Below are 16205 nucleotides of genomic sequence, written 5' to 3' on the forward strand. Positions count from 1 at the left end.
CATTCTTCAATGGATTTTGGTTCATGATCCTCATTATTATCCATAACATCTAATGCTACATTGCATGCAAAAACATCATCGACGTCGATTTGATTTCGATTCCATGTAATTCCAGACATGATATAATTTATTGAAATTTCTTCATTATCAGGTACCTGAATTTCTTCTTGTATCATGTCTAAAGTCTCTTCTTGAGATCCTTCGGAAATTGTTTCTTCAATTTGACCATCATCAATCAATGCTCCTTTTCTTTTCCGAGGATTCTTATCTTTGGAACCTATTGGCCTTCCACGTTTCCGGCGTGGTTTAGACTCATTAGCAATTTTATTTTGTCCTTCTGGGACATTCTATTTTAAATGGAGCATTAACAGCTGGAATATGTGACTTGGTCACTCTTTTTGGGTCAGCAAACGAGTCTGGCAATTGATTCGCTAAACTTTGTAAATGAATTATCTTTTGAACTTCCAGTTCACATTGTTTAGTTCGAGGATCAAGATAGGATAATGATAATTCATTCCATTTAATTTCATTTTCCAGCTCTCTCTTTTCTCCCCCTAATGTTGGGAAAAGTGACTCGTTAAAATGACAATTTGCAAAACGAGCCGTAAATAAATCCCCTGTTGTAGGATCAAGATATTTAATTATTGACGGGGATTCAAACCCAACATATATCCCCAACCTCCTTTGAGGACCTATCTTAGTGCGTTGTGGTGGAGCTATTGGAACATAAACCGCACATCCAAAAATTCTTAGATGGGAAATATTTGGTTCCTGACCATAAACCAATTGTAATGGGGAGAACTTGTGATAACTTGTTGGCCTAATACGAATTAGTGCTGTTGCATGTAATATAGCATGTCCCCAAGAAGAAATTGGGAGATTGGATTTCATAAGCAATGGTCTAGCAATCAACTGAATACGTTTTATTAATGACTCTGCTAGACCGTTTTGTGTATGAACATGTGCTACAGGATGTTCAACATTTATCCCAATGGACATGCAATAATCATTAAAAGCTTGAGATGTAAATTCACCAGCATTGTCAAGCCGAATAGTCTTAATGGGAGTATCCGGAAAATGTGCCCGTAACTTAATCAATTGGGCAAGTAATCTCGCAAACGCCAGGTTACGAGTCGATAACAAAGACACATGTGACCATCTAGTTGATGCATCAATTAAAACCATAAAATATCTAAATGGTCCACATGGGGGATGTATGGGCCCACATATGTCTCCTTGTATACGTTCTAGAAAACTAATTGATTCAAAATTAATTTTAGCTGGTGATGGGCGAATAATCAACTTGCCTTCTGAGCAAGCAGCACATGAAAAATTATTATGAAGAATCTGCTGGCTCTTCAAAGAATGTCCACATGAATTCGTAATTATTTTTCGTATCATTATTGAACCGGGATGGCCTAACCGGTCATGCCAAACAACAAAATCATCAGTATACTTCTGGTTTACTATAGCATGAGCTTCAATAGCATTGATTTTTGTGTAGTACAAACCACTAGAGAATGTAGGTAGTTTCTCCAAAACATGTTTTGAGCCTTGAGTTATATTTGTGATTTGAAGGAATTCATTATTTTTTTATTGATTGTCTCAATATGATAACCATTGTTGCGAATATCCTTACAACTTAATAAATTTCTTTGAGACAATGGGGAGTATAAAGCATCAATTATTTTAATTTCAGTTCCCCAAGGCAACTTTATAGTGGCTCTTCTGGAGCCCTCAATGATATTTGTACTACCCGATATGGTACTCACATTAGTTCTTTTCATCATCAAATGAGAGAAATATTTTTTATTTTTAAGTATTGTATGAGTAGTTGCACTGTCAGCAAGACATAATTCTTCACCATTAGCAAATCGAACTTGAGTTATATCCATCTTCTTCATGAAATAAAATACATGTCAAAATATTAAGCAAAAAAATAAAGATGATAAAATACATAAATCAATAAAAACACTCAAATAGTTCTTAAATTTATAAAGCAAAAATCCTTATTACAATGAAAGAAATAAACTTAAATAAATCACTAGAATAAGCAAACATGAGTCTAATACTGACATAAAACAATATAATTTTAATTATTCCCTTCTGGGGCAGTGAAGAAATCGACAACTTCTAAATGTGTTGTACTGCCAAAATCAAAATTATTCCCTTCCGGGGAAGTAAGGAAATCACCAACATCAAATTGATTGGCATTACCAAAATCAAAATCACCTTCACCATCTTCAAGAACAAGGTTTGCATGCTTTGGAGTTCTACAAACCCGAGACCAATGACCTTTTCCTCCACAACGGTAACATATATTGTTATCACTTTTCTCTTTTTCATCCCTACGTTCCCACTTCTGGTGGGATTGTGAGTTTGTGAAAGGACCTCCACGACCTCTACCATATCCACGTCCACGACCCCGGCCGCGCCATTGGCCACGACCACGACCACGACCTCTACCTCGACCACTACTGCTGGAATGGTCTCTGTTTTTAGTTTCTTTCCCATTATGGGCTGTCACATTTGCTTCAGGGAATGGAGTAGAGCCAGTAGGACGTGATTCATGATTTTTCATTAACAGCTCGTTATTTTGCTCAGCCACAAGAAGACAAGATATTAATTCAGAATATTTTTTAAAACCTTTTTCTCTATATTGTGTCTGTAGGACAATATTATTAGCATGGAAAGTGGAGTATGTCTTTTCAAGCATTTCTGCATCAGTAATATTTTCTCCACATAATTTCAATTGAGAAGTTATTTTAAACATAGCTGAGTTATATTCACTAACAGATTTAAAATCTTGCAATCTCAAATTCAACCATTCATAACGAGCTCTAGGGAGTATCACTGTTTTTTGGTGGTCATACCTTTCCTTTAGATTACTCCAAAGGATTTGTGGGTCTTTCACAGTTAAATATTCGTTTTTGAGTCCTTCATGGAGGTGATGGCGAAGGAATATCATGGCCTTAGCCTTATCTTGAGGTGTTGCCTCATTAGCCTCTTTGATTGTTTCACCAAGCCCTTTAGCATCTAAGTGTATTTCAGCATCTAACACCCATGATAAATAATTCTTTCCGGTAATATCAAGGGCCACAAATTCAAGATTGGCAAGATTCGACATTTTCACTATACAAAAAATTGTTCAAAATTAGATCTCATAAAATATCAAACATATACATACCAAATGTATTGGCAAAATAAAATTAATGTTTCAGAACTAAAATAAGCCATGAAAATAAATTAATTTAATAACAATCATGATATATATATATATATATATATATATATATATATATATATATATATATATATATATATATATATATATATATATGTATATGGTGTACTACTCATAAACAAAACGTGATAATTTACAAATTTCTTAATTATAAACACAGAGAATACGAATAGAGATGCTTATAGATCCATAAGAATATGAGACATGATTACACTTGCATATATATGGACTTAAGAAAATAAAACAATAAAAATATGCAATTTGGTAATTCGGCATTAACAAACAAAAGACCAAAACTTTCATGATTGTAATCAACCAAGTCTTATCTAGTTCAAAACAATCTATATATTGGAATATAATTTTAATCTATACAAAGTGGAGGTGGAGGTAATTACACTCACCTCAATTGGATGAAGTGTACGTATATTTTGCGATTCGGCAAATTGAGGTTGGTGCAACAAGCCGGCTAGCAATAATGTTTCCTCCGTAACTAAAACAATGGTGTTGATAACGTGTTAAATATAGAATAGAAAATAAAGAGAGATGAGGGAAGATTGTTACGTTCTATTTCATATTCCATCTAGTACGGGATATATATAATGTACATTACCTAGGGTTCCATCAATGGATAAGACCAAATACCCAACTCTAGAATATTCTAGATTGTACATGGGATAATAGTCATCCATATTTAGATATTATCATAACATTAAAATTATTATTATTATTATTAATTATTATTAAAATTAATAATAATAATAATAATAATAATTATTATTATTAATAATACTTATTATTATTATTATCATTAATAATTATTAAAATTAATAATAATAATAATAATAATAATAATAATTATTATTATTATTAATTATTAAAATTATTATTATTATTATTAATTATCAAAATTATTAATTATTATTATTATTATTAATTATTAATATTATTATTAGTATTATTAATTATTAAAATCATTATAATTATTATTATTGATTATTAAAATTATTTTTTAATATTAATAATTATTATAATTATTCAAAATAATAAATTATTATCATCAATACAATAATAATTGTTATTATTGAATATTAATTAATATTTTTGTTATTATTAATTATTATTTGAAAATTAAGAAGAGCATAGCAGAGCCGAGCAGAGAAGATTTTTTTGAACAGAGCAGAGCAGATTTGATTTTAGCAGAGCAGAGCAAAGCAAAGCAGAGCAGAGCAGAGCAAAACAAAGCAGAGCAGAGCAGCTCTAATGAACGGGGCCTTAGTAACCTGCAAATCGTCAAATGAGTGTTAATTGGGAATAAAAGAAATATCCACAATAAGGTTCTCTAGGGACACTATAGTTCCTAGTAGTCCAAGAGCACCCCATATGCAATGATGCCCACATGCCCATTTGACACCCAAAGAGAGACGATTCGTGACATCTAACTTTTCAATATGTTTGTATTAGATCCGTCTCGGTGTATACTTTTGAAATATCATTTTTTTTTTTTAAAAAACATTGTTTACATGTTTAAAAATCAAGTTAGTAATCGTTGAAGTCGTATAATGTAGTATATAAAAAGTATAAGAAAGTAATTGTATATAATATGTGTAATTATTTTAAATTATCAAATACGGATAATATTGTATAATATCTCCCTTTTTTATATTATACACATGCATTTTGCTCGATCTTCAACACATCTGTTTGATCAATTATAATTTTATGTTAAATAATAGTGTACGTAAATTATGAAAATTGCATACTCTTTCAATACCACACATTGAAACGATTTTTAGAAGATCATACATGATGATTAAGCGCCACATTTGACTTTTGTACTGCTCACATATAACACTTTAAGTAAGATTAAATATAGCCATATATGATATATGTACTTGTTAGCTAAAAACGTGGTCTAAACTTATTATTTTGAATATCTTATAATTTATATACACATATATTGATAAATGGCGATATCATTAGTCAAATTCTGTCTTGACAACTATGCCGATTAAATTAAGATACTTAAAAAGAACAAAGGGAGCAAGCATATTATATAGGTAATTTAGGACAATCAAAGTTTTTTTTAATTTGAGCACATGAATAGTAAGTTATATAAAATGGAGAAAACTTGTGTTGACCTAGTTCACAATAATATTATTGGGACTTGCGGTTCGTACGCGCGCAACAATGACGTTATGTTGAATATAGTGACCCTAATTTTAACATAGTGACCTTTGTCAAAACTTGTGCGACCTTTAAAAATTAATATTAAATTTAATATCCTGTAAAAAAAAAAGGGAAATTTTCTTTGGTAACACTATAGTTTTTAGTTTTCTCAGTGGTAAATTGCAAAAATTCTTATTATCTCTAGTAACCTGAATTTTTTATTACCAAAGATAATACTTATTTTAATTTAAATTTATTAACCATGGTTAGTTTTAATATTTTTTAAATAATTAAATTAATTTTATATATAAAAAAAACCAACCTGGTGCCCCTGCCGGCCCTAGCTCCCTCCCCCGTCGGCGCCACCTCACCTCATTGTCGGCACCCAAACTCCTTTCTTGATGCCGACGACCATCCCACACCTACTCCCCTTCCCCGAAAACACAAGAAACCGTTCCCCCACCCACAAAATCCTCCAACTGCTCATCCCCCACCCCCGAAATCTGCAACCCCCCCGCCTGACATTGATTCCCAATTTCTCTATCCAAATTTCCGATTTCTCAATTCTCGATTCCGGATTCCCAATTCTCTAACTCAATTCCCGATTCCTTTGTCGAACTTCCTTTCCTCGATTCCCCAATTCCAAAATTCTCAAAATCCAACTCACGATTTCTCACCTGTAACCCTAACCCTAAAAAAATCCCCAATTTCTCTCTTGCAAATCCCAATTTGGAAGAACGACAACAAATAAACCACCCATCAAATCTCGACGAAGAGAGAAAAGGTCCAATTGGAAGCAAATTGATTGAAAAAAAGATGCCGGCGATGAAAGTGAAGGTCGGAATTGAGGGAAGGGAAGGTGGTTGGCTGATTGATGTTGTGGTATGGTTGCGATCTTGGCTGCTGTCGGCTTAGGGGGAGGGGGAGGGGGAGATCGGTGCGCTAGCAAGAGAGAGGCTGGGTGCCGGCGTGGGTGGGGGCGGAGAATGGTGGCTGGTTGGTGGGGGAATGGGTGGCTTTTGTTTATTTTTTTTAAGTAAAAAAATGATAATAAAAAAATGAATTAACTAACTATAGTTAAATACTTCACTAGAATTAATCATTAATGTCATGGTTAGCTCAATATAAAAATTTAGGTTTATTAGAGATAATAAGAATTTTTGCAATTTACCACTGAGAAAACTAAAAACTATAGTGTTACCACAAAGAATTTCCCAAAAAAAAATTATTAAATTTAATATTAATGTGAACCTAAAGTATGCATGCGGCTGCCGTTATGTTGAATGTAGTGACTTTAATTTTAACACAATAGTACAATACCTTAAATCGTATATTATTAAAACTTTCATTAAAAAAAACCCTCTTATGACCTTTATAATAACACAATGACTTTTATTTTAGCATAATATATAACATCTACTTTAAAATAGTGATCTTTTTGTTTATGAATACCAACAATCGTAGTATCTCTAATATAAGGCCCTGTTTGATTCACCTTAGTTTTGTTGAACTGAAATTATTTTTACTGAACTGAACTTATTTTTACTGAAATGAAATTATTTTTACCGAACTTCAATTATTTTTACTGAACTGAAATTATTTTTACTGATTTTCTATTATAATTCTTCTTTAAGAAAACTGAGTTTTACTGAACTGAATTGAAATTATTTTTACTGAACTAAAATTAATTTTACTGAACAGAACTTATTTTTATTGAACTGAAATTATTTTTACTTAATATTATTTTTTTAAGGTGAAGAGAACAGGGCCTTAGTGTTCCACAATAAATTAATATGAATAGGTCTATTTAAGAGTTTATATATAAAATGAAATAAAATAAAATGAGGAAAACAAGAAAAATAAAATAAAATCCATCTTTACCAATAGTAAGTAATATGCAGTTGAAATTGATTAATTGTGTACACATGCAAAAAGGCAATGGGACAAAGAAGAAAGAAAAATAAAATCCATCTTTTACCAATGAAAATCAAGCAAATATAGAGTTACATCATATATTTATGGTAACAAATCCATGCATATTCCTTGTGTCCAATTAATTTTCTATTACATTTCACACATTCTATTTTCTACCATAAATATATGCTCTATGAGTTTGACCATGATTTAATTTAATGCCAATTTAAAATTTTTGCACAATCAAATGTTATTTTAATATTATTGTGTTGCTATAAATATCACTCACTTCCTCATGTATAAAATACAAGTTGATATTACAATCTCATTCAAAAGAAAATTGATATCAAAGAAAATATCTTTTTCTCAAAATGCTTTCGGATTTCTTGCTATCATGGCCTTAGTTACCATGGTACATTGTCAAGATTGGACCGATGCTCATGCAACGTTCTATGGTGATGCTAAGGGTGGTGATACTGAGAGTGAGTTTTCTATAAATTAAAATATTACTTTGTACTGCGTATATATTTGTTGTAAAATACATTTTATATATTTTCACCCTTTAATTTCTTACAAAAAATTATACATACATATAAAATTGACCTAGTTTGACAAATCATTGAATCAAAAGCTAGCATGCATTTGATGTCACTTTGTTATAATGCTAATGAAGTTTCATTGAGATCTTGTTTTAGTAATCTTGATTTTTCATTTGAAGAACAAGACAAGGGTGGAACCCTTAAATTATATTAGGGGACTAAAATTTCATTTAAACTAAACGACCGGAACTATAATTTTTGTTTAACCTAACTATTTCAAAAAAATTAACAAATACAAAGTATAATTTAATTTTTTGTAAAAATTGAGGAATGTCGAGTCTCCTATCCATATATACAAGGGAAGTTTTACTTGATTTAAATATCGATCTGAGGAAATTATTAATTAGTAGTTCGATTAAATTATGTCATAATCTTGTTTATGATCCATAATTCGATATCACATATTTTGATAGATTTTTAAAATTTGTACGTGCATAATCTCTTTTCCTAACATAATTGTTTGGTTGTTGGTACTATGCAGAGGGTGCTTGTGGTTATAGCACATTAACGCAAGGATATGGACTACAAACAACAGCTCTTAGCACAACACTTTATTTAGATGGTGCAACTTGTGGAGCATGTTATGAAATCAAATGTACCAACTCAAAATGGTGCAAAGACGGTGCTGGCACGATTAAGGTCACGGCCACCAACTTATGTCCACCTTCTAGTGGTCCCGAGGCATGGTGCAATCCTTCGTTGCAACACTTTGACTTGACACAACCCATGTTTGTTACAATTGCTGAGTACAAAGCCGGTATTGTACCCGTGCAATATAGGAGAGTACCTTGTACTAAGCAAGGAGGTATCAAGTTTCTTATTAATGGAAACCCTAATTTTCTTTTGGTACTAGTCTTTAATGTTGGAGGTGCCGGGGATGTTAAAGAATTGAAGATCAAGGGTTCGAGTGATTGGGTTCAAATGTCGCGAAATTGGGGCATGAATTGGCAAATTGGTGGTTCGGGTTGGACCAACCAAGAGTTATCATTCCAAGTGACTACTAGTGATGGAAAAACCCTAGAGTTTGAAGGTGTTGTGCCATCAAATTGGCAATTTAGTCGGACATTTGAGGGAAAGTCTAATTTTTAAGAGGTTTATTGTAATTGAGGAATTTATTTTACAAGAGGTTATGTCCATTTAATTATAATTATCGTTTTCCTTGTAAAATGATACCTCAAATTTTAAAAAATGAGTTCAATAATAAAGGTTCATTTGCCTGCTTATTTTTTTCATCATCATTAATTATTTTAGATGTTTAATTATAAATCGACAAGGTGTTTGTTACATTATAACCTAACTGAAGTTGATTTTTGGTAGATTAAACAATGTTGAAATTTAATCCAAAATCTAGAGTATCAACATCCCTTAAACAATTTTAACTATAAATAATCAGGTAATAATTGTGGTGTTATGGGTCGATTTCACATAAATGGGGTTGATTTAGGGTCTGTTCACATTTACTTAATTTCAGTTCAGTTCAACTCCAATCAGTTTAGTTCAGCTCCTAATTTCCCTCTCTCATAAAATATTAATTTCAGCTCAGTTCAGTTCAGTTCTACTCCAATCAGTTCAGTTCAGTTCAGTTAAGCTCATTTCAGTAAATGTGAACATGCCCTTAATTAAGCTTGATCTCTTAGCTTTGGGTATCGGTATTTATGTACTCATATATTAATGCGTGTTATTATTTGTAACTTTATTTTATAAGATAAGAAAGAAAAGAAGATATTAGGAAAGTTAATTATTTGTGTTTTTCTCTAGTTTTCTATTTGTGTATCAAATGGAAAAACCAATATTAAAAGAAATTCCTTTTTCTTACCAACAAACAATACTAAAAGAATTTTCTTAAAACAAAATAATGAGTAATCCATAATTATATTAGAATTTTTCCTTCAAATATAACACTTAGATCCGTAGTCAATAGTAGCAGAAAATATGGATCGATCACAAATCAAGCACTGTTATTGTAAAAAATCAAAGTCCATTAATTTCTTACTTTCCTTATTATTTTGATCCAGCTATCTTAATATTAGCAGAAAAAAGGAGGTTGTTAAATATCGCCCTCAAATATCTAACTAGCGCCCGCAAAATAAAATAAAATTACGTATTTATCCTTATGATAATGATTATAAAAAATAATTATTTTTACCTCAATTTCACACTTTTACTATACACAAATTTTTTACAGTTCTCTCTAGTGGTCAACGGCCACCAACGCTCATCGAACAACCACCCAAACCACCGTGAGTTTCAAAATCAACCAAATTTTTAAAATTTTACAAAATCAATTTCGTTAGATCTTATGGACAACGACGAAATACATGAAACACAACCTTAGACGCTTTAGAAGGCTCGTCAAACCGTATGAAATCGGTACGTCGCGATAAATTTTTTAAAAAGATTCAAAACCCAGGAAACGCCTAGTTTTTTAGAATACCCTAGGCTGAAACGCCTAGTTTTTTAGAATACCCTAGGCTGAAACGCCTAGTTTTTTCGAAACATCCTAGGCTATTCGAAAAAACTAGGCGTTTTAGCCTAGGGTATTCTAAAAAACTAGGCGTTTCACCTCAAACGCCCATATTTTTCATACAACCACACGGTTGTTCACAAGAACTAGGCGTTTGAGCCTAGGACGTACGAAAAATCTAGGCGTTTGCCGCAAATTAAAAAAAAAAAACATTTTCTCCGTCGGCGACCGACTTTCCTTTGTCCTTACTTGTCATTACCGCGGCTGTGTAGATCGTAAAACCGGAGGTAAGGAGTTGGTGGTTAAAAGAGGAGGAGGTGGTGGTGGTGGTGGGTATAGTAGTATGAAGAGGGGGTAATTTTTTTGATAAAAAGGGTAAATTTGTAATTTTAGTTTATTTTGCGGGCGTTAGTTAGAGATTCAAGGGCGACGTTTAGCTTTCCACACTTTATGTATTACAGGTACCTTTTTTACTTGTGATTTTATTTACTCTACTCAATAACTTTTTTGTCCTTCATCAAAAAAAAAAAAAAAGAAAAAAGAAAAAGAAAAAAGAGCTTGTTAAGTGTTTTAAACTAATTACTTATTTTCCTAAAAAAAAAAATTACTTTTCATTTTTTTTGAAATTTAAGTCAAACCATAAGACAATTTTTTGAACATTTGATTATATGTGATATTACAATTCAAAAAAAAAAAAAAAACAATTCCACTAATAAATTTCTTTGCATTAACCTTTTGTTTTAAATTTAATTTTTAATTGTTTGTCAAAAAAATGTCATAATTTTCTCAAAATGTATTTGGATTTCTTGCTATCATGGCCTTTGTTACATAGGTAGATTTTCAAGGTTGGATTGATGCCCATGCAACGTTTTATGGCGATATGATGGGTCATGAAACTGACAGTGAGTTTTCTACGTAAATTTTTGTTGAACAGTACTTTCTCCGTTTCTGTATGTTCTAGCTAGTCAATTACTATTGATCGATAAATAATTCAAACATACTCCGTATATTAGTATTGAATAATGTGAATATATGGATTGATGTAAAATAAAGTAATAAGAGAAATGATGTAAAAAGGTGGATGATTAGTGTAAAAAAAAGGTTGCTAAAGTAAGAGATTGAGTTTGTAGAAATGTCTAATTATTTTGGGGTTAAAGACTAAAAGGCCGGGGTAAGCTAAAGATGGAATAGATTAAGTGAGTAGAACAAAAAGAACAGGCTTAAATAAAAAATGAATACGTAGAATAAAAAAGAACAAATGAAGTATGTTTTTCACTTGATCAATAATTTAATCTTCAATTTTATCATAAAATTAAGAATTTAGTAAAGTTAGACCAAAGCAACAAATTATAGAAGCTTTTGGCTATTTAGTCAGGAGCCTTTGATGAGAATCCATCTTAAAGTAACCACCCAAGCTATCTCTTATCACTATCTATACAGAGCATATATATGAATACATGTTTAATTATACTTTATACGCGGATACACGCATTTGTAATCTATATAATTTTTTTTGTTGCATGGTGTCATGCAAGGGTGCTTGTGGTTATAGTACGTTAACGCAAGGATATGGATTACAAACAACAGCTCTTAGCACAACACTTTTTTCAAAGGGTGCAACTTGTGGATCGTGTTGTGAAATTAAATGTATAAACTCAAAATGGTGCAAACCTGGCCTAATCAAGGTCACGGCCACCAACTTGTGTCCACCTTCTTATGGTCCCGCGGCATGGTGTAATCCTCCATTGCACCACTTTGACTTAACGGAATCCATGTTTGTCACAATTGCTGAGTACAAAGCTGGTATAGTACCCGTGCAATACAAGGGGATACCTTGTGCTAAGCAAGGGGGTGTCAAAAAACTTCACGAAGATTAAAAACTAGGAAACTAGGTTAGTTCTCGTGTCATGCACGGTAATTTTCAATAACCATTATTAAACTATCATCATAAATAATTGGTTTTGACAAATTTTGATCAAATTACCGAATTGCAAAAAATAGGTTAAATATAAAATGATGTAAAAAATAATTAAAATTATTATGGAAATTGGATGAGGGACACAATCCATTTATCATAGTATGGAGAATGCAATTATATTAATTTAGGCAAAAGATTAGCACTAGGCATCATAACGATTTTATAATGAAACTGAAAATATAAATGGAGGATATCAGGTTGATGTCTAACATGTGAATCGGTGGACAAAAACAATCAAACATTTGCAATTGGAAATAATTCAATACGTTTATGTTGTTGTTCATATTGATTCACTTTATTAATGTGACTAATGTATTATGATAGTTTATTAGTTATTATATCAAATAAAAATAAGGATTTTAGTTTGGAAGAGAGTTGAATTCGGAACACATTTTTTTATTTAACAAATAAGTTTATCATTGAGTTTGTTCATGATTTGTTTATGAACATGTCAGCCATGTTTTCACTTAATTATAAAAAGCAAAATAATTAATTTACCAAAGTGGCACATTTATAATATGTTAAGACATGTATTAAAATGTAAATTTTTAATATTTTAGTAATGACCAATAAATAAAAATATCTTATCATGTTTGGGTTGGTGCGGGCACAGTGTAAGTAAATTAAAGGACACACAATATTTACGTGGAAAAAATCCTCTTAAAAAACCCACAAACGACGAGCAGACTTGTTTATAAGTATGACTTTTTATATATCTATGTTGATTGAATGCCTATAACCTATATTTATAGTTGAAGAGGAGCTTGGAAAAAATGACTAGAAGATTTCAGAAGTTCTTTCATCTTTCTTGTAGTCATAATGCTCTAGAATTTTCACAAACCATACTTCTAGTTGCTTCCAATGTCAAAAATTCTTTAAAACGTTTAAGTAGATAATTTTAGAATAAATATGAGTAAGAAGTCTAGAACTAACACTGTTTGATTTTTCCAGAAGCTATTAGAATATGCACAAAATCTCCACCTCCACCAAAGCAATAGGCTTTTATATATATATATATATATATATATATATATATATATATATATATATATATATATATATATATATATATATATATATATATATATATATATATATATAATTTGGACCACACTCAACAGTTCATAAACTAAAAATAATGTGACATATGTCGATTTCTTCTTATAAATATGCATCCTATGCTTTAGAATATGTCTGAGACTTCATTAATGAAATATTGTGTTCTTTAGCACTTCTTTCATAAATAAATAATAAAAAATAAAAAATCACACAAAATTGATAAAAGATTTAGATTTAAATATGTAGTGTAAAAATAAATATAAAGTCTTGCATTTGTATATATTTCATCTTATTATTAAAATTTTGGCATCATTGAAACCTACCCATTTATATGATTATCTAACCTTATTACGACCTTATATATCTGCAAGAAATTCACTATCAGGTTAATTAAAACAAATAAGCATATTAAATAATGTGTATAAGATTATAACCAATGCAAGAATATAATTTGGATAGAGCATTCGAAAATTAAAGTCCAATGAAATTTTGTGTTATTTTAATTCTAATCCTATTATTAATGGTCAAAATTCAATATTGGCAGAAAAGATGGGATCACAATCAAACATTATTAATTTGTGTTAATATAAAAAATCCTAATTATTTAACTTTCCTTATAATTATGATACAGTTATCTCAAATTCTCAATACTAGCATAAAATAAGGGACCAAACCTGATATTGTTCCTTTTTTACTTTGTGATTTTATTTAATGTTAATTAATGTTTAAAAATTAAAGTCAAACAATATGACTATTTCTCTACTTTAAAATGCAAGATGATCATAAAATATAGGGCATTTTATAATTTAGTATTCTAATAGCAAAATAATAACACTTGATAAATAGGCTTTTTTCTTCACAACTATTGTAATAGCATAATTATTTTTTACAATGGCTAATTCTCAATTAGCGGGTTATATTTATGTAGTAATATTAGGGATAATTTTTGTTACAACTCAAGAATCAAATGATATCAATCATGGTGGACATGGATGGGATTTCGCTCATGCAACGTTTTATGGTGATATTAATGGCGGCGATACCATGTGTAAGATTTCTTGTTTGTATACTACAATCCGATATTCATAAACACACGTGTTGGTTATGCAATTTGAATTAGTAACATGTCAATTAATAAATTTGAATGGAAGGAGTATCGACTAATAATATAACTGTAAATCTCATTAGTTCATGTTTGTTATATATTTATGCTTGTTTAAATTAATGAGTGTTTTAGAATCAATTTTTATATATTGTCAAAATCAGATAATATGTATTTGTAAAAATGAATTCGGAAAAAAAAATAAAAAAATCGTAGTGGCACTAAACGAGTAAACGATGGGAACATAGAGTGTATTTTCAATTTATAATTGATTTTAATGTCTTACTTGTTTTGTTATAAAAATTAAATTAGAGGTTCTTGATTTTGAAATGTGCATCTTTTTAGTTGTGAATCTTGTGACGCGGAGTAATTTTTGTGAGGTACATTTCTACAATTTCTCCTACTTTTTTTCGCATGTCGTTCATATTTTTGTGCGAAATTCATTTGTTAAAAGCAACATGTTACGTGGTATGATGATGTAAAATTTACACACAAAAAAATGGATATCTTTGAATTTTTTTTTTGTGTTCCACCCGGTTTACTCTTTAGTCTAATTTAGATTCGGACTCAATTTTGGGTGGTTAGGTTTCAATACCCTCCCAATTGTTGATGTGGGGGATTGAATACGAGGTTCTCCTTAACAAGTACAACTCCAATCACCAATGCATCAACATCCCGTTTTTATTAATTGTGAATAATAAACTAGCTAAACGTTACATTAGTCCTTTACATAAATGTTATAGAAAATGAGAATGTTGTAACAATTAACCATATAATTAACTTTTCATGCATGAATTTATTATACACAGATGGTGCATGTGGGTACGGTGACCTATTCAAGCAAGGTTATGGTCTAGAAACAACAGCACTAAGTACAGCACTCTTCAACGATGGAGCTGCTTGCGGAGCGTGTTTCGAAATAGCTTGCATAGACTCAAAATGGTGTAAGCAAGGGGTCCGTCCGATTCGAGTAACGGCCACTAACTTTTGCCCTCCATGGTACGAGGAAACACCACAAGCGTGGTGCAATCCACCACGAAAACATTTTGATTTGACGATGCCTATGTTCCTAAAGATTGCAGAGTACAAAGGCGGTATTGTTCCAGTTGTTTATAGAAGAGTGAAATGCCAAAAGAAAGGAGGTGTTAAGTTTGAGCTTAAAGGAAATTCATATTGGTTGATGGTTTTGGTTTACAATGCTGGTGGTGTAGGGGACGTTACTGGGGTGAATATCAAAGGATCAAAAACAAGTTGGACACAAATGAGCCGAAATTGGGGGCAAAATTGGCAAACTTGGACGAGGTTAGAGGGTCAAAGTCTCTCATTTCAAGTGTATTAGTAATGGTAAGACGTTTCAATTCAACGACGTGGCACCGACTGATTGGCAGATAGGTCGTACATATGAGAGTAGAAAAAATATGCATTAGTTAATAGTTTTGTTTAGTTGGAAGATTAATGGCTAATAGATTGAAACTTTTAGTTTAAATTTAGTCATAGTTGTTTGTTATTGGAAGATTGATGGTTAATGGATTGAAACTTTAGTTTAAATTTCAAGCAATGACATGTAATGTGTTTATAATTTTACTATCAAAAAGGCTTTAACTAAATATTTTGTTGTTGTTTGATCATATGCAAAATTAGAAGGTAAAACTAAACAAAATCATTAAAAAGCTACTCCG

General features: G+C 31.0%; 3 protein-coding genes across 3 annotated transcripts; 2 read left to right on the forward strand and 1 right to left on the reverse strand.

Moving 5' to 3' along the window:
- Window positions 1–1752: 1752 nt before the first annotated feature.
- Window positions 1753–3728, reverse strand: LOC110700818. The gene is made up of 2 exons (XM_021878406.1): window positions 3646–3728; window positions 1753–3132 (listed from the first exon to the last, which is right to left on the reverse strand). Exon 2 carries the CDS (start codon window positions 3125–3127, stop codon window positions 2093–2095), a length of 1035 nt encoding a protein of 344 aa, XP_021734098.1. The 5' UTR covers window positions 3128–3132; window positions 3646–3728; the 3' UTR covers window positions 1753–2092.
- A 4005-nt stretch (window positions 3729–7733) lies between these two features.
- LOC110700819 (expansin-A23-like) lies at window positions 7734–9012 on the forward strand. Its single transcript, XM_021878407.1, has 2 exons — window positions 7734–7806; window positions 8405–9012. The coding sequence occupies exons 1-2, from the start codon at window positions 7734–7736 to the stop codon at window positions 9010–9012; spliced, it is 681 nt and encodes a 226-aa protein (XP_021734099.1).
- Window positions 9013–14315: 5303 nt separating this feature from the next.
- On the forward strand, window positions 14316–15919 carry LOC110700820 (expansin-A25-like). The gene is made up of 2 exons (XM_021878408.1): window positions 14316–14472; window positions 15336–15919. The coding sequence occupies exons 1-2, from the start codon at window positions 14316–14318 to the stop codon at window positions 15863–15865; spliced, it is 687 nt and encodes a 228-aa protein (XP_021734100.1). The 3' UTR covers window positions 15866–15919.
- The last annotated feature ends 286 nt before the right edge of the window (window positions 15920–16205 follow it).

This window comes from Chenopodium quinoa, unplaced genomic scaffold (genome assembly GCF_001683475.1).
Source record: "Chenopodium quinoa cultivar QQ74 unplaced genomic scaffold, ASM168347v1, whole genome shotgun sequence".
Lineage (NCBI taxonomy): Eukaryota > Viridiplantae > Streptophyta > Magnoliopsida > Caryophyllales > Amaranthaceae > Chenopodium > Chenopodium quinoa.